Raw genomic sequence first — 27,894 nt, 5'->3', positions numbered from 1 at the left:
AAAAGACTTACTCAAGGGTCAAAGGTCAACTGATCAAGGAGCAACAGAGTGGAGGTACACCCACCCGACTCATTTCTGCAAGAAAATACAAATAATATAAAGGGAAGTTTAGAAATGATCAAAATATCTTGATGAATCAATATGCAGAAATATCAACATTTTGACTTCATGAATCAAATTGTTGAGTTAATCCCATTTTTTTAAATGAGGAACAGGGTCATTTTAACGACATCAACCATCAGATGTTCTGTTCACTGCCATCCGGTTGATTTCTATGGAAATGTAACTAACTTTTCAAAATCAAATAGTCTCGTCTCATCTTTTCCAACATACAAAAAACAAGCTGATCAAATCACTGTAATCTAGTGTGTGAATAAACACATTTGAATATAATGCACAAAAAGTAGTTTTTATTAAATCCAAGCAGCTCATTTCCGTCCGATTGTTCATTCTAGTGTTTTTATTTGACGAAGCCAGATAAATACCTACATGTTTTCTTCAATCGTGCCTTAGAGGGTTCTTCCTAAATACAAGCTAAAGATCTCACAATTCCAAAATAATACAAGAAAATATGTCATGATTCCAGAATAGATGGAAGGAGAAATCTGTTGCATGAATACAATACGATCTGATAAGAAGAATGGTTCTCTTCTAATAAAGATATTAAAGCCATAATTACAGTATCCAATGTGTTTCTGTTTAATTTGCAGTTTATTATAAGGTCCAACATGTTAAATACATTAACTCTGACCCTTTGAACCTGCAGTAAAACATCAGCGCTGATTGTGGCTCTTTTTAAGTTAGCTGGTTCAAATGAACAAAATCATGTCAGCAAAGTTTTTGAATCCAGATACAAATCCAGAAAATACAAATTTGAATATTTCTGGTAGTTTCTTTGTTGTACTTTTATTTTGTAAAATACATTTGATCACAGAATCAAACGCTGGAATGTTTATTGAAAAGTGAAAGATTTTGGTTTCTACGTTGATAATAATCTCCTTGGTTATTTATTTATTTATGAAGTATAATTCTACATATATATGTACATTTTATATACATGTATATACACATTTGGTTTATATATGTATCCTTCTTTGTTGTGTGTGTTGCTAGTTGTTCTCTGTGAAGTCCTTGCACACCCCTCTGACCAGCGGAGGGACCAGCTCGGCGAGGCCGGTGAACTCCCGGCTGAAGAAGGTGTGGCTTTCCTTTGGCTCTGATGACATCGCTCTGAGGTCGTCCAGGGGCGCCCAGGCCACGCCCACCGAGTAGATGGTGATGCCTGTCGATTGGTGCAGGGTGAAACGTGTGTGTGAGAAGTGAACACGCGCCGCTGTCGACTGTCCTTCCCTTCAACACGCACCTTGTGTCTGTGCCGCCGCCGCGGGGAGTCTGACGTCGTCATACGATTGGCCGTCCGTCACCACGATGAGGAAGTTCCGTCCTGGTCCCGCCCGCCTGGAGGAGAGACGATCACATGTCAGCCTCACAAGAGAAGCCTCAGCAGGAGCCCGAGGCCTCGCCTGTGACACGCATCGACATGTTTAATGTGATGCCTGTGCACCTCAGCGCCAAACACACTGGAGATACTTAAACAGAAGGCATCCATTGTTTCACTTGCTTCCTTAAGAAGTCACCTTAACCAGGTAACCAGGTGACTTAAACACCAGAGCCACTTTCCTTCCTCTCCCGTTAGACACGGGTTTCATTTGTTCTTCTTCTGCAGAAACATGGCGGCTACTGTGATTCATTCTAAACTAAGTAGAACATTCTCCATATCTGCCAGTAGATCCCCTCATTGCGACACACCCTTAGACGTGTTCACCTGAACAGGGTCTGGGTGGTGTAGCTGATGGCGGCTCCAGTGGCCGTTCCTCCGCTCATGTAGGGGATCCTCCTCAGGGCGGTGATGGAGTCCTCTTTGTTGGGGTGGTCAAACAGGCCGAACTCCAGCCTCTGATCGTAGGTGAACTGCACCGCACCTGCAGAGCCGACACACAGTCAGTCGGCCAATCGACGCCTCGGCGCGTCGGAGGGGTTTCACAAGCAAAGCTGACCGATGCGAGCGCCCACGTCCGACACCTCAAAGCTGCTGGCCACGGCCGCCAGGAAGTCCAGGACCAGCTGGAAGTTGCCCCCCCCGACGCTGGAAGAACCGTCGACGAGGAACCCGATGTTCACCGAGTTGTAGCAGGTTTTACCTGAGAAACAAAAAGTCCAACATGGTTTTTACCACCATGAACAGGATGTGACCTCCTGATCTCCACGACCAGATGTTCCTTCTGCTGGATTCATCACAACAGTTTAGTTATCAACCGGAAAATGACCGAGAAGACCCCTCGAGTCAGAACATCTGGGAAGAAGGTGGCAGCTGATGGAAACAAAACAGGATTAATGTGTTGGTACCGTGTGTGTGTGTGTGTTTGTGTGTAGATGTGTTTGCGTGTGTGTCGATGTATTTGTGTAGATGTGTGTGTGTCTTCCTGTTGTCCTGCTTGGTTGGGTGGTCTCTCACTGCAGAGCAGGCGGTCCAGCGAGCAGAGCTTCTGAGCCAGAGGTTTCACGTGCTTGGTGGTGCTGAACCAGCTGGGGATCGGATAGCTGAAGAAGCCGTTGTCTCTGCACACGGCCTGCAGGAAGAAGAGACACGTGGAGGACGCAACGTGTGGTTTATTGAGGAGGAGTCTCTCATTTTAGTGGACGGAGAACTAAACGCTGCTCGATGGTTCAACTGAAGAGACAAAGACCCTCTGAGCAACAACTGAAGAAGATGACAACCCTCCTCATCATTGGTCCAACAGATCCCTGTTTCTGTGTCAGGAGTTTCACAATAAAAGCGCCGTAAAACGAGTTCACGTCTTCAGACATCACAATAAATACAAACCTCTCTATTCTGAACTAATCCCAGTGTGTTCAAATCATTTTACTTGTAAATAAAAAGGAAAATAAAAAGATTGGTCTTCATTGAGGGAGAGGAGAAGGTCATCCAAATAAATAATTACTGATTCATAACTTTATAAATTCACATAAATATTTAATAAATGAATAAACCTTCTTCACAAAGTCCTTGTCTCGCACCATGGCGAGCTCCTCAGGCGCCGGTTTGGCCACAGACACCAGGAAGACGTTGATGCCGGACTCTCTGGCCAACATGGCCGCCTGCTCCAGGTCGTCGGACGGCCAGCCGTCAATCAGCACCATCAGCACCCGAGGGTGACCCCGCCTGCCCCCGCTGTCCTGGCCGAAGAAGGTCTCCACCGCGTGCATGATGGCTTTACCTGCAACGGGGAGCGGTGGGCAGAACTTTTAGTTTAAAAGAGGAGACAATATAAATCAGTGTGACCACAGCAGGGTGTGTGTGTGTGTGTGTGTGTGTGTGTGTGTGTGCGTGACTACCACCTGAGACAAGACGAGTGAGGACACACACTACTTCAGAGGCTACTGTGTGCTTTACATAAAAAGAAAGTCCCCACAATTCTAACACCTGCGTTGGTGTGTTACCTGTGTTGGTGTGTTACCTGTGTTGGTGTGTTACCTGTGTTGGTGTGTTACCTGTGTTGGTGTGTTACCTGCGATGGTGTGTTACCTGTGTTGGTGTGTTACCTGTGTTGGTGTGTTACCTGTGTTGGTGTGTTACCTGTGTTGGTGTGTTACCTGCGATGGTGTGTTACCTGTGTTGGTGTGTTACCTGTGTTGGTGTGTTACCTGTGTTGGTGTGTTACCTGTGTTGGTGAGTTACCTGCATGTGTTACCTGTGGTGGTGTGTTACCTGTGTTGGTGTGTCACCTGTGTTGGTGTGTTACCTGTGGTGGTGCGTTACCTGTGTTGGTGTGTTACCTGTGTTGGTGTGTTACCTGTGTTGGTGTGTTACCTGTGTTGGTGTGTTACCTGCGATGGTGTGTTACCTGTGTTGGTGTGTTACCTGTGTTGGTGTGTTACCTGTGTTGGTGTGTTACCTGTGTTGGTGTGTTACCTGCGATGGTGTGTTACCTGTGTTGGTGTGTTACCTGTGTTGGTGTGTTACCTGTGTTGGTGTGTCACCTGTGTTGGTGTGTTACCTGTGGTGGTGCGTTACCTGTGTTGGTGTGTTACCTGTGGTGGTGCGTTACCTGTGGTGGTGTGTTACCTGTGGTGGTGTGTTACCTGTGTTGGTGTGTTACCTGTGGTGGTGCGTTACCTGTGGTGGTGCGTTACCTGTGGTGGTGTGTTACCTGTGGTGGTGTGTTACCTGTGTTGGTGTGTCACCTGTGTTGGTGTGTTACCTGTGGTGGTGCGTTACCTGTGTTGGTGTGTTACCTGTGTTGGTGTCTCCTCCCAGGTAGACCAGCTCCTTGATGGCAAACAGCAGCTCTTTGGGTTGAGTGTAGTTGGTCAGTAAGAACTCAGTCCGGGGAGAATCACTGCAAACACAAACAAGGGAAAAGTCATGCAAGTTTAAAATGTTTCCTTAAGTAAAAGTATTACGAGCAACATGTACTCAAAGTACTTCAAGATTTGATCCATTTTTATTCAGCTGAAGAAGTAGGATTTACATTGTATGTTCTACATTTGTAGCATGAAAGCAACAAGGAATTAGCAAGAAACAAAAGAGCTTAAGCGTCATACACAAAACACATATTTATTTTTGTTTGTACGACTATACACCTGTGTGTGTGTGTGTGTGCGTGTGTGTGTGACTCACCTGGCCTGGATCAGTCCGACATGCGGCCCTGTTGATCCGACCCTCAACATGGCCGCCAATTTGGAGAGAAAGTTCTTTTGCAGGTTGAACCTACGATGCCCGATGTTGTTGCTGCTGTCGATCACCATGGCGATATCCATCTGACAGTCTGCACACACACACACGCACACACGCACACACACACACACACACACACACACACACACACACACACACACACACACACACACACACACACACACAACCTCAGTCCATGTTCAATCTTTACTTCCAGAATATCAAGTACACAGAGCGCACAGTGCACCTTTGTTTCCTGCTGTCAAAGCTTTCTTCACTGACGGCTTCTTCAGCGGGTTCTTTGCTGCACGACACACACACACACACACACACACACACACACACAAAGGTCAGCTAGGGTAACACAGTAGGTCAGGGGGAAACATTCCACTCCTGTTGTTTTCGGAAGCTTCAGGAAGGAAGAAAGTCAAGGAGTCGGGAACAGGAAGGTGTTTCTTTGCCTCTCTGTCACTACTGAAAATGTTCTTTAAAAAATTAGTCTTTAGATAAAAGCAGTTTAAAAAATATCCAGAGTAGGGCTGCAACAACGAATCGATAAAATCGATTAAAATCGATTATTAAAAGCGTTGGCAACGAATTTCATTATCGATTTGTTGTGTCGCGCGATTATTACGTCACTCAATGAGTTGCGGAGATGCGCGCGGAGCAAAAACTAAAATAAAGGCGCCGAGCCGCCGTAGAGGAACGAGCAGCCGGCCGTTGTTGTGAGTCACGTGACGCAGGGAGAGACGTCTGTTCGACTGGTCGTCTAAGGGGTGCGAGCGTGGGGGGTCCCGGTCCACGTTGTCCCGTAACGAGCCTCCTGTTTACTCGTCATCCAGCTGATCAAGCTAGCGTTAGCTCGCTAATAACAGCAGTAAAGCAGTTAGGAAGAATAAGACACGTTTTTATTTACTCGCCTCTTTTGCACCTTTCGTTTTTCAATGTGTTGTCTGATATTTTGTGCTTTGTCCCATATCGGTTATTGTTGACAAACATATTTGTGTGTGTTGTACTTAATGCTGTCATTTACGGTAGTCCAGTGCGCTTGCGCATATACTGTGGGTTATACGGTAGTTGATGTTATGCCTGTAAAGGGAAACACGGTGATCCATTAAATCAACTACGAAGCCTCTAATGCATTTATTTACAAATGCCTTTTTAAATTCATCTCATAGCACTTGGTTGTTTTTTAGCTGTAAGCATTTACTTAACTTGCACTACAATGATGGTAATAATTTAATGAACATGAGGGTGTGTTTGTGAGTGTAGTATCGAGAACTAGTTCTGACGAATTTGAGGTTCTGTTTTAGAATAAAGGGGTGGAAATTAAAGCTTTTTAATGCTGTTTAAAAAAAAATCCGATTTATCGATTAATCGAAGAAATAATCGACCGATTAATCGATTATCAAAATAATCGTTAGTTGCAGCCCTAATCCAGAGTCATGCGTAATATCACATCACGCTACCTGGTCGTGCTGCTGCAGGCAGAGTGGTGGTACTGGTGTCACTGGTCAACTCCAGTGGGACGTTGACAGGCTCTGGTCACACACACACACACACACACACACACACACACACACACACACACACACACACACACACACACACACACACACAGGTTGTGTTCATTTGTTGTTTCTATTAAAGTATAATTAATACTCACATCAATGATTTCTTTCATTTCAGTGAAGCAGTTTAACCTCTGGACAAAGATGTTAATGAGGATTAATTATTATTAATATCAATACATCTGTTTGCGGCATCGAGAGGAAACAAAGCTTTAAAGCTGCGGTGAGGCTGTTTTCCCACCAGGGGGCGGTGTAACTATTTACAGAGCAGGTATAAACCTGTCAGCCAGACGACCTCGAGCTGCCGGTCAAACGGTTTCTAACTTTTGAGGGTGAAGTCCGTCCACTGCAGCCAGTGAGGTTCTGTTGGAAGCTTCACAACCAGCTGGGACATTAAGTTGAGATTGTTTTGTGAAAGACATCATATGAGCAGTGACCCCTTCAAACGTCTCGTTTCCCTGATACCAAAAGGATCCGGCGACCCGATAGGTGGGATGACCTACTGGCGAGGCTGAAGGAGGCGCTCCAGCGGGACAGGGCCAGCGATCGGACGCCGTGAGCGTAGGAGCCCTCGTAGTCGCGTCGTCCCTGCAGCTTGTGAACCCCGACGGGGCCGCCGGCCCGACCCAGAATCCCCCTGAGGAGCCGAGACACGTCAGAGCATCAGACCTTCTGCTTTATGACTTTTATGTGAAGGTTTAAGTTTAGAAGCATCACATCGAATCCAGAGGTTTTGTTCAATAACCAGAACTAAAAGGTTCTTCTTAATATAAATTTCTAGTTTGACAGTTTGACAATGAGAAAGATTCTCTCGTGGAATCTGATCGTTCTGATGAAGACTTAAAAATCAGGACTTCTTATTATTTGCGCTTATTGTTTTTGACTCTTATGTATTTGACTCGTTTACTTCTTCAGTGGTGTTTTACTACTTTAGTTTATGTGTTAAAGCAAAGTTAAAGAGCTAGGCGCGGCAGCGTGTTAGCGTAGCTTAGCATAAATAGTGGACTGTTTTGATGACTTGAAAGAAAAAGAATGGCTTTAGACATGATGACTTTAAATATTAAACATACAGGCAAATATAACAAATGTTTTAATGCTCCATGTAGGACAGACATCAAATTACTCACATATTTACAAGCTTGTTTACACCACAGATGGAGGAGCACAATGCTAATAACAAATTATTACTTTTGCTATAAATTATATTTTTGTGCCAACGAGACGCAGAACCGATCTAAATAAGTTATAATATATGAATAAGGAGGTATAAGACAGGATACATCATTACTTTATGGCGACAACAAGCAGAGAGAATCATACACGCTGAATAAAAACGGCCCCAGATCTCAGAACAGGAAGCGTTGTTCAAAGATATTCAGACTTCAGAGGAACGTTTGAGAAACTAAAGCCGAGAGGACAGGAAGACGAGATGTGCAGCGGTGGAGGAAGGAGCCCCCCCGCGGGGGGAGTAGAGGTCGTTCAGGGTTGAAGGCTTAATCCTTCGGCGCTGCACATTCCTTCGTGGTGTTGGGTTCAGGTTCAGGTTCAGCAGACAGCAGGACTCGTTATTATGTCGCCTCTGCAGCTGCGGTCGGTAGCAGAGTCCTTCACCCCAGAACCAAACCTCCAATGAGCAGAGATCTGCTGCGTCCGCCTCACACCCGACGCCCACAAGCACACAGCACGAGGAAAATGGCGAAAGTCCCACCTGTGGACGGCAGCGCCGCAGACGGAGGAGACGGAGGCGTAGATCTCCGTCCCGAACACCGACACCTTCCGGCGGCTGCAGTCCGGGGGACACAGCGCCACCAGGCCGTCCTCCGGCAGGTCGGTGCCCCGGGTCACACAGGTCACCGGGTAGGCCACTGATCACAGCACACACATCGGTCAGCCAAAGGTTGCACATTAACACGTCTTCGCCTTTCTGCGCTCACGCTGGTGGACGTTTCTTTGTGGGACGTGAAAAAGACCGATGGATGAACGAGTTTTAGGGAAAGTTTGTGTCAAACAATCAACGTTGGCAGGACACAAAGCTGCGTTCTCTGTGGTGGCCACCAGGGGGCGACTGCTCTGGTCCCATAGAAGTCTCATGTACGTTAATGCTAGAAGCTAAAGGAAAGAGAAGAACCTGAGAAGGAAACAACATCTGTTATGTTTCTACTTTAACTTGTGAGAGTAAGAAGTTCAAATCATTACACATTGGGGATATTATTCAGGATCATAAATGGGCTCTTTGAAAGGACCAAACTTCTCATCTGATTTGTGTATTATAGAGAAAAAGCTTCGGACCTTTTTCAAGATTCAGTCTCAAAATAAACACTAACTTCTCAGAGACGAACAACGAGTCACAGGAGGAAGTTTAAAGTTTCTAAAGGCCACAGAGAAGCAACGTGAAGAAGAGCACGTGCTCAGCTTTGTACGTTGCAACAGGCGAGATTACGATGGGACGTGAAAGACGTGAAGAGGAACATTTAGGACTGACCAGCGGATTCTGAGCCGGACGTCGAGGAGATCAGGAAGAAAAGGCCTGCAGAGAAAAAGACAGATGATACATCACATCATGTCCGAGCACTGAGAAGTTCGACCACAGAAGAAGAAGAGTGGCTCACCTGTCAGAGGTAGCAGGTGGGACAGGTGGGACAGGTGGGACATCTCTGCACCTGAATCATGAATCACAATGAATCAATGAAAAATAATCAGGTGTGTCCAAACTACGGCCCGCGGGCCAACTGGGGCCCGCCATCTATTTTTGATTCATCAAAGTCTAAAAATATAAAGGACTATTTCCACTGTATTGCGCTCTCCACCCTCCACCTCTCCACCTCTCCACCCTCCACCTCTCCACCCTCCACCTCTCCACCCTCCACCTCTCCACCCTCCACCTCTCCACCTCTCCACCCTCCACCTCTCCACCCTCCACCTCTCCACCCTCCACCTCTCCAACCCTCCACCTCTCCACCTCTCCAACCCTCCACCTTTCCAACCCTCCACCTCTCCACCCTCCACCTCTCCAACCCTCCACCTCTCCACCTCTCCAACCCTCCACCTTTCCAACCCTCCACCTCTCCACCTCTCCAACCCTCCACCTCTCCAACCCTCCACCTTTCCAACCCTCCACCTCTCCACCTCTCCAATGCTCCACCTCTCCAGCTCTCCAACCACAGAGAATATCAAGTGTTCCTCTCTGAGGCTGAAACGGGACCTACTCTACTCTCTGAGGTGGACGTCCTGAGATCACGGAGGCTTCATGGTGGCAGACCTGCCGTTTCTAGTTGATCTCACTGATCATCTCAACACCCTGAACAGGCTACAAGGCAAAGAGCAGCTGTAACATCTGTACGTGTACTTGCTGACCAGCCCTCACTTCTCGCTTCCATGTTTTTCCATGACCAAGTGTTGGTCATACTATACTATTGTACTATGATACTATGATATTGTACTATGATACAGTACTATGATATTGTACTATGATATGATATTGTGCCTGTTTGCGTCGCAGCCTCTCGGACAGGTCACTTTGTAAGTGAGAATCGGTTCTTAATGGATTTTATCGGGTTAAATAAAGGTCAAACCAAAAATGAAGCATTGCGTATGAAGCTTTGTCTCTTCGAGTCGCAGCTGTGAAGCGTGAACATAGTGAACATAGTGCACTAAGCTCTCTGCTGAAGTGGGAGAATATGTGTGATCACATCTGTCATGAAGGAATTCAGTCAGCGACTTTTCTGTCATCAACAGTTTTCACTGGATGCAGATGAAGTGGAGGAGAGTCGGCAGCTAGAACTGATGCAGCGTGATGATTCTCTGAAGAATCTACAGCAGCTTCTTCTACCGGAGTTTGGAAAAGATCTCTGATGAGACGGATGATGCGTCTGTTGGGCTCAACATCTGTGCAATTCTCTGTTAACGAAACGACGAGAAGCAGAAACTTCCTTCAGGGCGTCACTGCTCCTCTGAGAGCAACATTCTGCCGTCACAAATATACAGTTTGCACTGGTCCAAAAGCCCGAATGCCTTAATAAGTAATACTAACGAATTCAGTCAATTCAAATTGATGACAATTTTTTAACAAACGTTAGTTGATGTGTGAACGATCCCAATAAGAACCAATAAGAACCAATAAGAACCAATAAGAACCAATAAGAACCATCTGAGCTGCCAACCTCCTTATAAAGGATGGAGAGCTGCGAGGCCTTTTCTCTTCAAACATGTTGAATTATCAAACGTAATTTAGCTGCATGTGATTGATCTTTCCAGTATTAGTGCATTAGTGAGGCAGCACGCGTCACGTGTCACACGCCAGGCGTCACGTGTCAGGTGTCACACGTCACACGTCCAGGACTGTTTTTCTGTTTGGCCCACAGGGAAAAAAAGGTGTGGAGACCCGTCCTAAATCAGTGATCCACTACAGGCTGCTTATGGGCCCGATGTGACATCATGACGTGAACGTCAGCCATTAAACCAAAAGTCAAATGGAACAAACAGTGAAGACTACGGGCATCAAACCAGTTCATAAACCAGTCAGTCAGTGAGAAAACCACAGCAGCTCAGTTAACTAAGCTAAACTACATGATGAAAACAGACTCATTTATAAACTAATGATTGTTTCTCCGTTATTCAACAGTCAACATTAGTCCATCGTTGGTTTATTCATGAAACCCGTCGACTTACCGACTGTTTGTTTCCTCACAAGTCGTCTCTCAGGAAAAGTGGTCAGACTTTATTCCCTGGAAACAGCAGACGGTAAGCTGCTGGTGTCGATCGCCCTTAAAATAATCTCTCTCCCTCTCACACACACACACACACACACACACACACACCGCGCGGTGGTGACATCAGAGGTGGGCGGGGCTTCACTGACCTGACAGAGAAGCAGGAAAGAGAACAACACAATGAGGAGAGACTTCATGGTTTATGGTTGATTCAGTTTGTAACAGGTTATTTTCTCATAGACGTCTATGGGAGACGAGTCGCCCCCTGGTGGCCACTGGAGAAAACACAGCTCTCTCTCATGAAGCTGGGACCTCAGAAGGACTGGAGGTGTCTCCTGATGGGTGTCCTTCCAGGAATGTCACGTAAATCGTATTTCATATTTTAAGGTTGGATGTTCTCCTTTAATTTATTTCAGAGAAGAAAGTGAACACCTGTAAGCTGTTCACCTGGAGCAGGGGGGGGCGGGACCAGATCTCACCTGAGAATCAGACACCTGAGAGTCCACATGGGACAAATGTCTCTAAGTGAGCCGCCACGTGGCCCCCGACATGCTTCAGATAGGCCGGATGGTCGGCTGGGGTCGGACGGGAGCCAATCACGGCGCCTTAAACATAAGGGGGCGTGGCCATCAAGCAGACCAAGGATCTTTACATTTATTTTGGTTTGTTGGTAATTTAATTTCATGTTGAGTGCAAGAAAACAAATACTCCAAAATATAAGAATACTACTGAACTAAATACTAAAGTAAATGTACTCACTGTCACTTACAAATATATAAACTCGCCTAAGTGAGCCGGAACATGTGATGGAGTTGAGTCTGGAGAGGAGACAAGTGGAGAGGAGACAAGTGGAGAGGAGACGAGAGAGGAGACGAGAGGAGACAAGTCATGTATAGTCATTTAGTGACTAGTCCTCCTCCTCCTCATTATTTCAGCTTTCAGGTCAAAAAGTCAACATCACGAACACGAGGATTAAGTGTGCGTCTGTGTGTGTGTCTCTCTGCAATAGAAACAATGGAAACAGATACACACAGTTTCGTTGTGCGACCACACTGAACTGAACTTTAGTCCTGATCCTCTTTGTGAACCAGTGTCCAGAGGGAGCAGCTGCTCCTCCAGGAGCCCAGCAAGCTGAATTTAATCATCAGGAAGACGGTTTGTTTGGCATTAATGTAGTAAAAATACATTTTAATTTTTTCCAGCTCTTCCTCATTTATTTTTATTCTTTAATTCCGCAGAACACAGATTCTTGCGAGGTATTTATACAACGTGTCTATTGAGTATTAAAATACACATAGAGTCTGTTCCAGACCGTGAAATGACCACTTTAATAAAAAGCGGGCGCCATGTTGGATGTCAGTCGTTTTAAAATCTTTATTAATGCTGAGCGGGAGAGATGGAAATGACAATGAAGACGGGAAATGTCCATTTACAGGAGAGTTTAATAGAAAACATCTGGAATAAAGAGATCCTCCGTGACCTCTGAGGGAGGCGGCGGGAGACAGATTTGCGAGTCGATGGGGTCGTCCACGTCACTTCTGGCCCAGCTGGGAGAGCTGAGGAGACCAAGAGGAGGGGTTAGATGGTGGAGTGGGTGGAGTTTAACAGAGAGGTGCATGATGGGAGGACAGGCGTGTGTCTCACCTGTTTGGTGAACTGCGCGGCGTTGGAGACTTCACTGCAGCCATAAACAACCTTCTTCCCCGGTTTGACCTGAAGACACGAGAAGCTTTAAACTACAGCTGCTTCATGCTTCTCCACTTTACGGTATCCCATAATAGCAGCATGGTAATAGCTTTGTAATAGCATGGTTATAGCAGCATGGTAATAGCATGGTTATAGCAGCATGGTAATAGCATGGTAATAGCGTGGTTATAGCAGCATGGTAATAGCATGATTATAGCTTGGTAATAGCATGGTTATAGCATGGTTATAGCAGCATGGTAATAGCGTGGTTATAGCAGCATGGTAATAGCTTGGTTATAGCATCGTTATAGCGGCATGGTAATAGCATGATTATAGCAGCATGGTAATAGCATGATTATAGCAGCATGATATAGCAGCATGGTAATAGCAGCATGGTAATAGCAGCATGGTAATAGCTTGGTAATAGCATGGTTATAGCAGCATGGTAATAGCAGCATGGTAATAGCAGCATGGTAATAGCATGGTTATAGCAGCATGGTAATAGCATGGTAATAGCGTGGTTATAGCGTGGTTATAGCAGCATGGTAATAGCTTGGTAATAGCATGGTTATAGCATGGTTATAGCAGCATGGTAATAGCGTGGTTATAGCAGCATGGTAATAGCTTGGTTATAGCGGCATGGTAATAGCATGATTATAGCAGCATGGTAATAGCATGATTATAGCAGCATGATATAGCAGCATGGTAATAGCATGGTTATAGCAGCATGGTAATAGCAGCATGGTAATAGCATGATTATAGCTTGGTTATAGCAGCATGGTAATAGCATGATTATAGCTTGGTTATAGCAGCATGGTAATAGCATGGTTATAGCAGCATGGTAATAGCATGGTTATACCTTGGCAATTGCATGGTTATAGCTTGGTAATAGCATGGTTATAGCGTGGTTATAGCTTGGTAATAGCATGGTTATAGCGTGGTTATAGCAGCATGCTAATAGCGTGGTTATAGCAACATGGTAATAGCAGCATGGTACTGATAGTATCTCTCAGTAGTACGAGCAGTACTGCTATACCTTGGCGTAGTCCACCAGGTTCTGGTACTCGATGTAGTTTCCTCCTCCCACCACGAACACGATGGCCTGGAACACATTCACGACATCATAGAGCACAGCAGCAATATTACCCATCATGCACTGCAGCGCTCAGAACACATGCTGGTATTTATTTCATAGCCAGATATAAAGGTTTTGTGTTACATATTTCTCAAATTAAAGGACGTATTAACAGAACTTAATTTATTCATAATTTATTTGTTTTTCTATTATTAATGTCTATTTGTTTTACATTATTACAATTATATCTATCGATTTGTCCAACAGCAGTCAACACTTTTATCAGGAAATAAAAGGTGAAGCTCGTACGAGGAGATGAACTATAAATTAATAATGACAATTCAATTACTAATTAACAACCAAGTCCAGTCGGTGTTTCATCCTGAACTCACCTCCTGAAACGGGTTCTTGTTCCTGGGAATGGAGCTGAGGAGGAGCAGGAGGAGAACATAGTGAGACTCACTGGGTTAGAACACGGGGATGTGAATACCGGTCAGAGTGGTACCTCTCGCTGCCTCGCAGCATCTTCGGGTCAAAGTACCGGTAGTCATCAGTTTCCTGGAAGAGATGATCAGCTGATTGATGTAAACATCATAAACAAATACTGAGCTGAAGAAAACGCTGCGTTTTGATTAAGCGTCTACATGTCAGTCAAACATTTGTATGAACACATTAATAACGTTGGTCACAGAAGTACGGTTGGTGATGCCAAGAAGTTCTTCTATATCAGGACTTTATCTTTAGCTTCTGACGTTACCTCAAAACACACACACCTCCTATGTTCATCCCATTGCACCACCCCTCTCCTCCCCGCCTTCCGTCAGGTTAACAACAGGGTCTCTGTTGGTCGTCTGTAACTGCAGACGCTGAGAAGCCTTCAGAGTGTGTGTGTGTGTGTGTGTGTGGTCACATGACTACATGGGCCGAGGAGCCAAATCCCCCAAAATGTGCTCATTCATCCACAAGGAGACTTGAAACAAATAAAGCAGTAAAGGACAAAATAATCCTGTTCTATAATAAACTAATTCTATAATAATCCTGTTCCATGATAATCTCGTTCCATGATAATCTCGCTCCATGATAATCCCGCTCCATGATAAACCCGTTCCATGATAATCCCGTTCCATGATAAACCCGTTCCATGATAAACCCGTTCCATGATAAACTCGTTCTATGATAAACTCGTTCTATGATAAACTCGTTCTATGATAAACTCGTTCTATGATAAACTCGTTCTATGATAAACTCGTTCTATGATAAACTCGTTCTATGATAAACTCGTTCTATGATAATCCAGTTCTATAGTTGTCAGACAAACAGACGAGAAGAACAAACCGGGTTGGACTTCATCTCCATCAGGTTGTCAAGGATACGGGTCACAGGAAGGTTCTGGAAGAAAGAGCAGGTATTTGGCATTTATCAGGGAGGAGGAGGAGGAAGAAGAGTACAGAAGCCTCGCTGGGCCAAACAACAGCCGTTTGTTGTTGTGAGACTCCACGAGAGGCTCTTCACCTCGGACCGCCAACAAGAACAGCCTCAACGTTTTAATACTTGGACACATTGATCAATAATCAATAACTACGATCGGCTCACTCACGTGTTGCTTGAGCACCAGGTTCTTCACTCCCTCCATCACCAGCTGGGAGCCGCTGTTCATCACCCTGGAGAACAACCTGCAGGAGGAGGAGGAGGAGGAGGGGATGGTGGAGGAGGAAGGGATGGTGGAGGAGGAGGAGGAGGGGATGGTGGAGGAGGAGGAGGAGATGATGGAGGAGGAGGAGGGGATGGAGGAGGAGGAAGGGATGGAGGAGGAGGAGGAGGAAGGGATGGAGGAGGAGGAGGAGGAGGAGGAGGAGGAAGGGATGGTGGAGGAGGAAGGGATGGTGGAGGAAGAGGAGGGGATGATGGAGGAGGAGGAGGAGGAGGAGGAGGAGGAGGGGATGGTCAGTTCTATTGATGAAGCTGTGACACCATCACTCGGTAGCAGATATTCACCCCATTGGTTTCACGCCACTGTTGCCGTAGTTAGCCGGGGCGGCGGCCATCTTGGTGAAGGCCCTGGAGGAGACGACAGGTGAAAAAGGTGTGTTTGAACCGCGGATGAAGGAGGGTGGGGAGACTTTGGGTCACCAGTCCGGCAGATCCAGGCGAGAGGAGCCAGAAGGCGGACGTGTCGACTTACTTCCACTGCTTGATGTAGTTGAGGGGTGAAAGGTCACAGCCGGCGTCCAGCAGAGCCGTCCTGTACTGCTCCAGGTCGGACTGAAACACATCCAAAGACGGCGGAATCAACACCTTTACGTTTAAGGTCGGTTTTAAAGGAGACATCAGGTGTCTTGGTGCTACATCGTGACCTGACAGAGACCTGGTGGATGCAAATATTGGCTCACATGTTTTATACAGCTAATACTTGTAAAATATGTGCCTGAGATTATTTCTGATTTTACATCTCTGTGTAGAAAGAGATCCGTGTGTGCGTGTGTGTGTGTGTGTGTGTGCGTGTGTGTGTGTTACCTCTGAAGGAGCTTGCTGAGCAGTGATGTAGTAGATGAGGAACAGTCTCATTTTGTCTTCGGGGGTTCCGGCTGACAAACATTTAAAATTACATTTTTGAAATGTACTTAATTTGATGAAACTCAGGTTATAAGTGTGTGCGTGTGTGTGTGTGTGTGTGTGTGTGTGTACCGTCGGGGTCACTGATGATGTCCAGTAGAGATTTGTCTAAAGTCGACTTGCTCATCAGTTTCTCTTCATACTCAAAGTAAACGTCCAGTTTACGACTCTGAGGACACAAAGAGCATCAAGAGTTCTATTACTACTGTTTACCAGTACTACTTTATGTACTCGTACTACTGTCACTACTGTGTATTAATACTTCTGTGCACATGGTGCCATGTGATGGAATGAAGCTGTGTCATTGGCTGGCAGCTGGTACCTTGATGTGGTCCAGGACGGCCGTGGCGACGTTGGTGTGCAGGTCGATCAGCCTCTTCTTCTCCAGCAGCTCAGGCAGAGAGCTGCAACACACACACACACACACACACACACGTGAACACGAGTCTTTGGTGGTGCAGGTGGTGCAGGTGGTGCAGGGAGGCGTCAGTACCTCATGGCGGAGGTGAGCTTGGCTGTGTTGTCTGACAGCATGCTGATGGCTCCTTCGTCTTCTCCCTCCAAACCCTGCAGACACAGAGGACCCAGTCAGATGTTAACTCCACATCTGGAAATGTCTTCAGGGACTCTGAGACGAACTGTAGAGACTTGGACATTGTCTCGAGGACACGCGTGCGTCTCACCATGATGCACTTGAGGCGTTTGACCTCGTCCTCCTGGGCTCTGTAGGTGTCCAGCTCCTCCTGCACCGACTCCGCCACCTCCGGGAAGGGACTGCAACAGACCAATGGAGGAGCTTCTTTAGAAAGACAAGCAGCCAATCACGGTGCTGGAACCCTTAGGGCGGGTCCACAGCAAAGTGCGTCCAGTACAATGAGAAATCACCAGCATACGGATTTAACTTATATTACATAGTACAATGAGATCATTTCCTCCGTATCTACTCAGTTTGAGATTAATAAATAATGACAAGTGACATCGTCTCCTAGATGTGTGATTATTAAACCACAACTATGCAAATACCGCAGCCAGAACTAGACACGCCATGAACACGCCATGAACACGTTAGCACACCTGCCCTTGTGCTTCTGCCAGAATCTGTCGGCGGCGGTCAGGTCGTAGGCCTTTCTGTTCTTCTTCTTTGGTCTGGCACCGGCGGGAGATGGCTCCGCCCCCAGCCCCTCCTCCATCACCACCCTGTTCAGCTGGTAGTCCTGGGGGGAATGAAGTGAAGTTCAGACTCTGACTTGTTTGTAGGGGAGAGAGAGAGAAAAGAGATTGACAGCTCACCAGGACGTCGTGGATCAGTGCCTGATAGGTCCAGGTGTGGTGGAGGGGCGTGGCCATGTCCACGTTACGATCGGCCAGGACGAACAGAGGCCTCTGGAAACTGGAGAGCAGCATCATTACAAACACACACATGCACAGCAATGCATTGTGGGAGGGGGCGTTTCGGTGGTGACCGTTCTACCTGAACTGTCCGGCGGCCATGTTGTCTCCGGTGAAGAGGCTGTTTCTGGCGTCCCGCAGGTTCTCACGGAGCTTCTTGTCCAACTTCTACGAACACGGAGGAGAAAACGTCAGCATTTATTTATTTATTTACAGGTTCTGTGATGCCTCCGTCTGTAAAATCGCTACATGGATCATGGATCCATCACGGAACATCGAACTCTCCACAAATAAATAGATTGGTCAGTGTGAAGGTGGAGCATCAGATCAAAGGAAGGTGCTCCGTCATGTTGATGCCATTTAACAGAAATCAGTGAGCTAAATGAGCTTAAAGTCGAAGATCAAGTCTTCATGAGAACGTGGTACAAACACGCCTCATTCAAACTGGGTCACTGAACTCACCACGGCAACCATCTCTGCTGCGTTGCCACGGGGACAGCGAATGATCGGCACGGCGCCTGAAGGGGAGACAAGAAGCCAAGGAGGGAAAGCTGCATGAAGGTGCATAACAGCTCCACCCGGCGGACACAGACACAGCTCCACCCGGCGGACACAGACACAGCTCCACCCGGCGGACACAGTCACAGCTCCACCCGGCGGACACAGACACAGCTCCACATTATTAGTAATAATAATGGTAGTAATAATAATAGAGTGTAGCTGGTTCTGACTGGTTCTGTTGACAGGAGGACACCCCGTCCTGGTCTCGATCAGAAGCGTCAGAAACAAACTCACCCAGAGTGACGAAGAAGCAGAACAGACTGTCCACGATGGTGTCCATGATGGCCTCCATGTCCGTGTCCTGGATGTCTGCTCGGTTGATGGCTGCAGGGGACGCAGACAGGGGAGACGCAGACAGGTGAGACGCGGACAGGCGAGACGCAGACAGGCGAGACGCAGACAGGCGAGACGCAGACAGGCGAGACGCAGACAGGGGAGACGCAGACAGGGGAGACGCAGACAGGGGAGACGCAGACAGGGGAGACACAGACAGGTGTCTGTGTGCGTTTGTTACCATGGTAGGAGATGAGCTCCTTGTTCTGATGGCAGAGGGTGAACATGTCGTCTTCCAGAGTGATGAAGTTCAGGTACTGATCATACACCTGAGACACACACACACACACACACCTGAGCAATTAACTCAAAACCAGTGATGGACCTACAACGTCTACAGACATAACCAATAAGAAGAAGAATGACATGACACGCCCCTAACGAGGAGGATCACAGTAGTCACGGTAACCTTGGTAACTTGGGCCACAGCGTTGGCGGCCAGAGCGGCGCTGGCGACGTCCTCCAGTTTACTTCTGCTGATGGCAGAAATGAAGTTCAGGAAGTAGGACTCGTGCAGCTGGTTCCTCAGGTCCTACACAGAACATCTGGATTACTACATGACGGTTACACATTCAGAGCATGACTGCATCGTTCTTTCTGTGTGTGTGTGTGTGTGTGTGTGTGTGTGTGTGTGTGTGTGTGTACCTGGCATATCCTGTCGATGTTCTCCTCTGTGGGCATGACGAAGTAGATGGCTGGAACATCTGGAATTGGATCTCTGTCTGAGTGAAGCAAACTGAAAAGCAAATTGAAGTTAGACTTTTTAAAAAGGAGCTTTGCTATCCCAGTGAGGACATTGTGAGGACATTGTGAGGACGGGATACAGGGGAGTCTCTCACAGGTGCAGCGTGATGCCCATGTCCCTGAGCTCTTTGACGGACAGCAGAGGGGAGATGATGTCCTGGCCAAACCGGTCGTATATCAACACCTGAACACACAACACACACGTTGAAGCACAGGACAGAGGTAATAATATCATGTCCCCTCTGTCCCCTGTGTCCTCGGTGTCTTTACCTTCCATACGGGCTCAGTTGCCGTGTTCTTCAGAGGAGGAGCGTTGAAGTTCAGCATCCGCTTCAGAGCCACTACAGGAACAGAGAAATAGTCAATCTGGTCCTCAGGTCTTGGACATGAGGTCCTGGTCCTTCTTCAGAGATCGGAGCTGAACAACATGACTATGTCTCCTATGTCTCCTATGTCTCCTTTGTCCTATGCTCCCTATGCTCCCCGGTGGTGTAGCAGCTGGACCGGGTGTAGTAACGTTAGCTTGTTAACTGATTACTGGACGTATTTTTGAGCTGTTACAGATGTTCTCGTTAGTTTTCAGAACACAACGTTGGAACACATCAAAGGGTTTAAATGATGAATATTTTAGATCACATTAGAGGCTTTGAAACACTTCTTAAGACTAAACGATCGTCTTTATCGGCAGAAATCAGCAGAAATCAGCCATTAGCTTCACCTAGCTAGCTAGCTAGCTAGCTAGCTATCAGTAGCATCAGAAAGCTAACAGCAGCATTAGTTAAATAGTTAGGCTGCTAGTTAACTTTCCCGTTAACCACGTAACTGACCAGTCAGCGTATTAATCTAAATGTGGGGCAGTTTGTTAGAGAATCGTTTTATCTGCTCAGCTGGCGGCTCTCCGCTGACGAGCTGCGCTTGGTTAGCCGGTTAGCATCGGGACGGCCGCGGATCGATCCCCTCCGGTGACCGGCGGCGGAGAGTTAAACCCTCCGCCGCCGGTCACCGTGGCTGTCGGGCGCGGGAAATGAACCGTTAACGGGGACTAAAAGCAGTTTGACCAACCTGTCTGCTTCTCCCGGACGGACGCCGCCATGTTGGATGTTGTTGGTGGTGACGGGGAGTCTGATGACGTGTCAACAGCCGGTCGGAGAGGAGAACAACGGAAAGAAGTCTCACTCTGCTGCGTTTTCTACGGACAAACACTGAAGAGATCAGTAAAAGAAGTCTCACTCTGCTACTCTTTCCAGAGACAACTGGTAAGGAGAGAAAGGCCTAAATGCTGCTAAACATTGGATCAACAATAATGAATTATAAATATAACATATCTCCCTCTGAGCTGTTGATTTGCACACGGTTCACTTTGATAAATACTTTTACTAGTATTAGTATTTTCAAAGCGAGGAAAGAACCTGAAAACATTTTCTTCAAATGTATTAGATGACTTGTTTCTCTACTACTATTTCTTGTTATGCATCAAAACAATAAAGCCAATTGTATTACTTTGATTATAAAACACGTGTATACATTAATTAAATGTATCATCACTAAAATCTAAGTTGGCTGGGACGGACTCGGTCCCCCCGCGACGCTGCGTGCAGGATAAGCGGTTTGACAATGGATGGATCTCTAAAATCTATCATAGTTACACATATTTATTTTACTTTCATGCCAAGTAGCACATTATATTATATTTGGTATTTTTATATTATTTGCATGGCCAAAGCGTTGCGTTAGGAGGTTTAACAAACTCTGAGTTGATTTACCCTGAGATGAGAAACTGAGTTTCACCACGACAACCAACCAACCACCACAAACAGTATATTCACCCCTATTGAGCTGCAAATATTAACGCAAGCGTACGAGTATGAACCCGTAATTAGACAGAAAACACAGCTACTGCAGCAAAAGACAGAGAAACCGTCAGTTCTAATGTTGTAAAGGAAAACACGTAGTACTACACAAAGAACGTGCTCGTATGTGAGAGCATGTCCACGATGGGGGACGTTACGTCTATGAGGACGAGGTCATGGACATATTTGATGGACTGTGGAGAAAAACGATAGCGTTCAAACAAGTAGTCATCTGGAAACGACAATACATCTAATCCAATATTCATCAATTCTTCACCAACAGGATGGTCCAGAAAAGACTTTAGTCTTTAACGTCACATCTTATTGTCCTGAGCTTTAGTTTCCTCCCTTTGTGAAACAAGCCAGTTTCCTTCATCTCAGGATGAACAAACTCTGAGTTTCCACTAAACCGGCTCCTTCAAACGGACGCCAGACGTTTAAGAAATGAAACAACGTGAGTTTGATTCTGTACGTTTTATCCACAATAAACATGAAACAATAATCAAATCTGCAGCAAACTCAAAACACAGAAAACAAGTTAAATGATATAAATTCATACTGTGAACTGTTAATCAGCAACTTTAGTTTAATATGGAGGTAGAGAGGCAGCGCCGGGAACCACAAGGTTGGTGGTTCGAGCCCCGGCTGCCCCACGAAGTGTCCCTGAGCAAGACCACCAACCCCTAATGGCTCCCCGGGGGAAATGTTTTAAAAAAGCCACGTGTTAGAAATGTGATGAAAGTCGCTTTGGATGAAAAAGCGTCAGCTAAAGGACACGTTTACCTAAATAGCTCTCTGTGCGATCTCCTTTAATACATAAAGAGTTGTAGTTGTTATTATAAAGTTATAAAGAATCATTTTCACTTCGCAGAAAACAACATTTGACTCGTCATCTTCTTCAGTGACGAAGATGTGAAATAATAAAGGCGGATCTTCAGGTGCTCCTCCTTCAGCTGATTGCCTGCTCCATGCAGCTTTTGAAGGCCTGATATGAGGAGGTGACGGGCAGGAGGAGGCGCTTGGAGCCGAGCTCTCTCTCCGGGAGGAGTCCCTCGTCCTTCAAGCACTCCCTCCTTCTGAGTCTCCTCTCCTCTCCTCCTCCGCCCCTCCGATGGAGGAAGGAAATGGAGGGAGAAGGGAGGCCGCCGGCTGCTGGGAGCTCCTCGGTTCCTGTGGCGAATCGAAGGAGGTCCTTCAGCGAGACAGAGCTCCTCCCAACTGAGAGAGGAAAGGAAACGAGACGGGAGAAGAGGAAACCGATCAAATAGTTTCCTCGCTGACTCGGATGAAGGTTCTCCCTGCTGGGGGCGGAGCCTGAGTGGGTGGGGCTGGTTTTACCTTCACAGTCCTGCAGGAAGCGCCTCCAGAAGGAGGAAACGGGCGTCTCCCTGCTCCTCCTGTCCTCCTGCGGGGAGAAGTGGATGGAGAAGAGCTGATGGAGCGTCTGAGCCGACAGGTGGACCTCCGCCTCACAGAAAACGCTGTGGAACACCGACGGGAGGCGCTGCACCTGGATCAGATGGAGCAGCTTTAAACAGTGGAGACGCATGCAGTCACTCTCCTGGTGAGGAAAACGAGCGCGCTTGCTTTGCAGCGGAGTTTGCACTAATGCATTGTGGGTAAAAGGCGGTTTACAAAGCAGAGGGTTCCCGTGTCTTAAAGTCACCTGATCAAAGACCCCCAGAGTCTGCAGACCTTCACGGAACCTGCAGCAGAGAAACACTCAGTATAATTATTTATATAATGATGTTTGTCATGTGTTCATGTTGTTAGGACACTTTAATCGCTTATTGGTTCTTTTCAATGACTTGTGAGCCAATTGATTCAGAAAATAATGCACATTTCTTGGTTGTTCATCACAGGAGGTCGTGACCTCTTGGACCCCCCAGGCCCAGGTGTGATGTCACCAGGCCTGCGTACCTCTGCAGAGGAAGCTGCATCCTGGTTACCATGGTGAAGCGCACCAGATCCTCCACCAGGGCCTCCTTCTCCTCCAGGCTGCCGATTGGTCGGCTGCAGCCGGCCAGCTCCAGGAGCTCGCGACTCCCCAACGCCGCCTCCCGCAGCTCCTCTACAGACTCCGCCTCTGCGATCTGGAAACCCCGCCCACCAACAGGTCAGCTCAACGGTCCAATCACAAGGCCTCCCGCTGAGGCCTTGAACCCTGAGAGAATCCCACGAGTGGGACGAATCTGTCACCATGACAACAGGAGATGAACATTTCTCCTCTTTCGGCTCTTTCCTCACAAGACGACGTCATTTGAAATGATGAATAAATCAGTAAATATCATTTTTCTTGCTGTGTATATTTAATATTCAATGTGTCGTCCTTCATCTGAACCGTCATCTACGCTAGCCTCACTTTGCAATGGATTGTGGGTAATCTCACAGCCGACTTATGAAGGTGTTCATAAAGCGCCGTGATGCCGGCGGCGCTCGTACTCACCCGGCCGACCCGGCGGGTGCAGAGTGTGCCGGGGGTCATGTGCGTGAGGTCGAGCGGGGGGCCGGGTGGGTAGTTGAAGAGACACCGGTAGAGCGCCGGGGAGAAGAAGCCCACGGGGGGGCCGCCGTGCGCCAGGGACAGAGCCAGCAGGCAGCCCACGTCCAGGTACAGGTCGTCCCTCAGAGCTGCGCACAAACACACACAGCCTTCAAAATAAAAGTCCTGCTCACACGACCGCCAGGAGAGAAGAACTCATGATGACATCGAAAAGAAGAAATGTACCTACGGTTTATTTTACTGTTTGTATGAACTCATTAAATACGTTCCCAATCTTATTTGGTCTATGTATTCTTTTTTATATATTATTGTGGAGTACATGTGTGTACATGTGTGTACACGTCTGTGTGGATATGCGTGTAAAAGAGAAGCCAGATATTTATATGTTATTTTTTGTTTTAAGAGTAATTAAACAATGTGTATTTCAGGGTCTGTGTTATTGTGGTAAATATGTAATTAATAAAAAATAAGTTTGTTTCTCTCGTTTATGGTCACATGACTTGTGATGTCAGGGGATTCAATGATGATGTCATAGTTTCATCATCATAACCTGATTCAATACTTTTAATGAGAATGAAATGTTTTCAATGAAATCACTATTTTATGTTCATTTTGCATGCGATGTGTTCAAGGACTGTCGGGTTTTTGGGGTTCAGAAGGTTTTAACAGAGACTGAATTAAAGATTCGTACCCTGGGAATCCAGCGCCAGGTTCTTGGACCCATCTGGACCCTCAAACACCACCGAGTCCTGGATCTGCTGCACCAGCAGCTCCAGGAAGTACTGCCTGGCTGCGTCGCCGTCCTGGAGGCTGCTGGGAAGTGGAGTCATCTGGGGGTCTTTGAAGCTGGACGGAGATGAAGACAAGAAACCAATGATTATGTTTGAACGAGTCACCGCGCAGATCAATAACCGGGTGGAGACTAACTAGTTGCGCTTGTCATCCGCTCACCAGACGGACAGAGTGCGGGTGGGGTCAAAGTCAGCCCTCCTCACTAGCTCCACCCCCGCAGACAGAGCCTGGTCCCCGTCCACCTCCACCCACATGCTGAGGGGACACAGCTGAAGGCCCAGACTCTGCAGGATCCCCTCAGGTGGTCCGGCGCCAACCGGTAACGCCGCTCTGAGAGGGGGAGGGGTCATGCAGCTGTCAAATCCAATCAACATGCATCGTCATGACAACAGCACCACGTCAGGCTTGTGTGCCTCTTTCAAATGATGGAGGGGTGCGTTAGGTCTACTTACCTCTTACAACTGATGGGGGACGAGTGGAGTTTGGACAGGAGACTCCTCTGTCCTCCCTGAGGAGACGTAACCGTGGAAGCTGGAGAAAAGGAGCCCATGGTTCACATAAAACAATATTTATAACAACAACTGTAATTCGATTTAAAAGTCCCGCCTCTTCAAGTGACGTTGTACGAGTCGTGCTTAAGAGACGCCACCTGTCTCCTCGGCGTCCTCGGTGCAGTCGCTGCAGGCCCAGTCTCTGGCGTCCAGCTTCAGCCCCCAACACTTCCTGTGAGTCCCTCTGGAGCCACACAGCTGGCAGCGGATCACCTGGAACCACCTGCAGCCACACAGTGTGAGATAAACCTGGTACCCACAATGCAACACTTCCCGCGACAGATTTGCAGAGGCTCCATTCAAACACTCACTACACATCCACGAGAATCGATTTAATGGATGAGCTGAATGAAACATACAAATACACAGTGTTTCCTTAAATACCGGACATTCTGTGTAATGAACCCAAAGCCTCGAGGGGGCGCTTGTTTTATGCTCCACGTGTCCGTATGTGAGAGCATAAATACCCGGTCTTGGCGGAGTGCGTCCGTCCGTCGCTGCACAGGCAGACGAGGGCGTCGCAGCGCGTGTAGACCTCCAGCAGCTCCGAATACGCGTTGGCCTCCAACTCCCATGATGCATCCCTGCAGACGAGAAGGAATTCAAACAGCAATCTGCTGCATTTTGGCAACAAACACGATGAAAAGAAAACATGCAACAGGAAGTAGGAGGATCAGCGATCACATGACAGCCTGTTACCTCTCCGGGATGTAGATCCCCATCCTCAGCATCTCCTCCTGGAAGTCCTTCTGGTTGCTGCACAGAGTACATCGGAAGAAGAAGAGGCCGGCGCTGTGGGCCTGACGCTGGGGGGCGTTAGGAAAAATAAAAACAAGCTTTTCCTCTTTTACTTTTATCTCTTAATGTGCTACTAGCGCTACTAGCATAGCATAACAGACGGGGACGCACAGCACACCTGCACACAGTCTCTGTGGAACCAGCTGCTGTGGCAGGAAGGACACTTGAGGACGGAGAAGCTGAGGACAGGGTCCAGGGGGTCCAGACAGACGGAGCAGGACCGAGGTGGACTGAGGTCCGGACCCCCCAACGCGGTCTGAGTGGGGCTGTGATCGGGGCAGAACGACCTGGACACACACACACACACACACACACACACACAGAGGTCATCACCTGCCCTTTGACCCGGAGCCATCGAGGTGCTTCAGGTGTTCACTCACGGGAAGAGTCCTGTGAACTGAGAGAGGAAGTCCCGCCTCCTCCCGCAGGGGAAGTGGACCGTCCTCCTGCAGCGCCGCACGCTACAGCCAACACACGCCCCCTTCTTCTTACAGCCGCTACACACCTGAGGTAAACAAAGGAAAGAACACGTAGACAACCAGTAAACAGACGTGGTAAACAAGTAAACAAGGTCAGCAGAGTGTAAACACATGAAGACGCTCTCAGGTAAAATCTCTCTGGGACTCACTAGTCGGGCCGAGCGGCGGACTTCCTGCTTGATGTCGTCCACCAGGAACCCGAAGACGCCCTCGTCCTCTTTTCCTCGCTGGTAAACTCCACAGGACGTCAGCTGAGAGAAAACAACAACAACAACACACCCATAAACGCAACATTTACATTCTTCTTCTACATTTAGCTGAGGCTTTTAAAGGTTGTAAGATGGTTCAGACCACGAGGAACAAGAATCAAGAAAGTACAAGTTCTTCAAGAAAGCAAAACTACAGCATGAAGCCGTCAATCCTCTGGGGAATGAAGATGTCTAGGAGCATGCACAGGTCTATCCTCAGGGGAATGAAGGAGCTTCATCACTACCACAGTGCACACACTCACCAGGCAGAAGTAGTGGACACAGAGGTTGTGATCTTTCAGTGTGACCTTCTCCCCTAACAAGGCGGGGTCATCGTCACAGAGCCTGCAGAGAGCACAGCCTGGACACACACACACACACACACACACACACACACACACAGGAGTCAGAATATGTCACATGTATTGACGTCTGTAAAATCAATACTGATTCAGTGTGTGTAAGGATGACGTCATCACTCACGCTGCTCCTGGTCCACGAGATCCTGCGACCTCCTCGCCTTCTTCCTCCTCATGTCGGTGTGACGCGGCTCTGCAGACCAACAACACAAAATAATAAGTGCGAAATGGGAATAAACAAGTTGTTTTTGTGAATGTATATATTATATATATAAATCGGTTACCGTCGAACAAATGTGTTCTACGAATAATAAATAAACAAATACATTTAAAGTTAAGGTCTTTAAACGATGAAATGAGAAGAATCGGACTCAGACTTGGTAGAAGGTGCAGAGTTAAAGAACATTCTTTACGTTCACGAATGAAAAGCGTCGCCTCGGAACATCGCGGCGTCGTTTCGTGAGATTTATTCCGCTTGTTTTGTGAACGTCTGAATATCCGTCGACTTTTTAAATTTCCCTCTTTCAAAACAAGAGGCTCCAATTTCCGCTTCCGGTGCTTCTTCTTCGTGGGCTCCCTCTTTGCATCCGGTTGGACGCGTCAGCGCCCCCGAAGGCCGGAAAGCAAATTAAGTGGATAATTCTGATCTGATTCTACTGAAGCGTCTCCACTTTGTGCTGGTTTATACTTTATACAGATATGAGCTAGTTGATAGCATTGGCAAGGGGACTTTTCTACAGCCAACTTACCGGTTACACACCCTGCAGCAGACTAACTTTTTAGCTACAGGGTGTCGCACCCACGTCCTCCGGGACCCACTAGAGGGCACCCACGTGACACCCGGTCATGACTCTAGGTATCCCGCTCCAGACCGGGCTAAATCGGGCTTAATCCT

The 27,894-nt window shown here is 47.3% G+C and overlaps 3 protein-coding genes across 5 annotated transcripts; all 3 read right to left on the bottom strand.

Moving 5' to 3' along the window:
- Positions 1-388: 388 nt before the first annotated feature.
- Positions 389-11,116, bottom strand: coch (coagulation factor C homolog, cochlin (Limulus polyphemus)). 2 transcript variants are annotated; one of them, XM_078089176.1, is made up of 15 exons: positions 10,978-11,116; positions 8,919-8,969; positions 8,792-8,836; positions 8,018-8,174; positions 6,813-6,946; positions 6,208-6,279; positions 4,986-5,042; positions 4,682-4,829; positions 4,297-4,400; positions 3,052-3,278; positions 2,516-2,630; positions 2,058-2,201; positions 1,826-1,982; positions 1,364-1,458; positions 389-1,282 (listed from the first exon to the last, which is right to left on the bottom strand). In XM_078089176.1, exons 2-15 carry the CDS (start codon positions 8,959-8,961, stop codon positions 1,110-1,112), a joined length of 1,671 nt encoding a protein of 556 aa, XP_077945302.1. In that variant the 5' UTR covers positions 8,962-8,969; positions 10,978-11,116; the 3' UTR covers positions 389-1,109. The 2 variants fall into 2 exon arrangements, with proteins under 2 accessions (XP_077945302.1, XP_077945303.1); XM_078089177.1 differs by having other exon boundaries at positions 3,079-3,278; positions 10,978-11,110.
- Positions 11,117-12,367: 1,251 nt separating this feature from the next.
- On the bottom strand, positions 12,368-21,132 carry scfd1 (sec1 family domain containing 1). The gene is made up of 25 exons (XM_078089175.1): positions 20,482-21,132; positions 19,690-19,760; positions 19,515-19,603; positions 19,321-19,411; positions 19,085-19,207; positions 18,857-18,944; positions 18,577-18,666; positions 18,244-18,299; positions 17,864-17,949; positions 17,683-17,782; positions 17,467-17,606; positions 17,076-17,166; positions 16,886-16,959; positions 16,715-16,796; positions 16,465-16,561; positions 16,294-16,364; positions 15,962-16,041; positions 15,775-15,837; positions 15,377-15,452; positions 15,115-15,168; positions 14,285-14,337; positions 14,172-14,205; positions 13,741-13,806; positions 12,663-12,731; positions 12,368-12,574 (listed from the first exon to the last, which is right to left on the bottom strand). Exons 1-25 carry the CDS (start codon positions 20,510-20,512, stop codon positions 12,551-12,553), a joined length of 1,899 nt encoding a protein of 632 aa, XP_077945301.1. The 5' UTR covers positions 20,513-21,132; the 3' UTR covers positions 12,368-12,550.
- Positions 21,133-21,728: 596 nt separating this feature from the next.
- g2e3 (G2/M-phase specific E3 ubiquitin protein ligase) lies at positions 21,729-27,572 on the bottom strand. 2 transcript variants are annotated; one of them, XM_040170168.2, is made up of 17 exons: positions 27,413-27,572; positions 27,124-27,192; positions 26,904-27,001; positions 26,542-26,643; positions 26,294-26,418; positions 26,032-26,200; positions 25,815-25,921; positions 25,583-25,699; positions 25,214-25,338; positions 25,017-25,095; positions 24,724-24,894; positions 24,464-24,618; positions 23,716-23,900; positions 23,190-23,362; positions 22,936-22,975; positions 22,608-22,779; positions 21,729-22,487 (listed from the first exon to the last, which is right to left on the bottom strand). In XM_040170168.2, exons 2-17 carry the CDS (start codon positions 27,173-27,175, stop codon positions 22,219-22,221), a joined length of 2,139 nt encoding a protein of 712 aa, XP_040026102.2. In that variant the 5' UTR covers positions 27,176-27,192; positions 27,413-27,572; the 3' UTR covers positions 21,729-22,218. The 2 variants fall into 2 exon arrangements, with proteins under 2 accessions (XP_040026102.2, XP_040026101.2); XM_040170167.2 differs by having other exon boundaries at positions 24,724-24,918; positions 27,413-27,569.
- Positions 27,573-27,894: the final 322 nt, after the last annotated feature.

The sequence above is a fragment of the Gasterosteus aculeatus genome, chromosome 15 (genome assembly GCF_964276395.1).
Source record: "Gasterosteus aculeatus chromosome 15, fGasAcu3.hap1.1, whole genome shotgun sequence".
NCBI classification, from domain to species: domain Eukaryota; kingdom Metazoa; phylum Chordata; class Actinopteri; order Perciformes; family Gasterosteidae; genus Gasterosteus; species Gasterosteus aculeatus.
The sequence above is the reverse complement of the archived record's forward strand: the minus strand, read 5'-3'. Positions and strand labels throughout refer to the sequence as shown.

Excerpts from the sequence above, each read along its gene's own strand:
- coch (XM_078089176.1), bottom strand. The coding sequence starts at position 8,961 with ATGTCCCACCTGTCCCACCTGTCCCACCTGCTACCTCTGACAG. Across the intron at positions 4,401-4,681 it reads GTCGGACTGATCCAGGCCAG|TGATTCTCCCCGGACTGAGT; the intron begins GTGAGTCACACA and ends TTGTGTTTGCAG. Across the intron at positions 1,983-2,057 it reads GGACGTGGGCGCTCGCATCG|GTGCGGTGCAGTTCACCTAC; the intron begins GTCAGCTTTGCT and ends TCGGCTCTGCAG.
- scfd1 (XM_078089175.1), bottom strand. The coding sequence starts at position 20,512 with ATGGCGGCGTCCGTCCGGGAGAAGCAGACAG. Across the intron at positions 17,167-17,466 it reads TGGCAGAAGCACAAGGGCAG|TCCCTTCCCGGAGGTGGCGG; the intron begins GTGTGCTAACGT and ends GGTCTGTTGCAG. Across the intron at positions 15,169-15,376 it reads ACCTGGTGCTCAAGCAACAC|AACCTTCCTGTGACCCGTAT; the intron begins GTGAGTGAGCCG and ends TCTTTCTTCCAG.
- g2e3 (XM_040170167.2), bottom strand. The coding sequence starts at position 27,175 with ATGAGGAGGAAGAAGGCGAGGAGGTCGCAGGATCTCGTGGACCAGGAG. Across the intron at positions 25,922-26,031 it reads TCCACAGAGACTGTGTGCAG|CGTCAGGCCCACAGCGCCGG; the intron begins GTGTGCTGTGCG and ends AACGCCCCCCAG. Across the intron at positions 22,976-23,189 it reads ATGCAGCTTCCTCTGCAGAG|GTTCCGTGAAGGTCTGCAGA; the intron begins GTACGCAGGCCT and ends TCTCTGCTGCAG.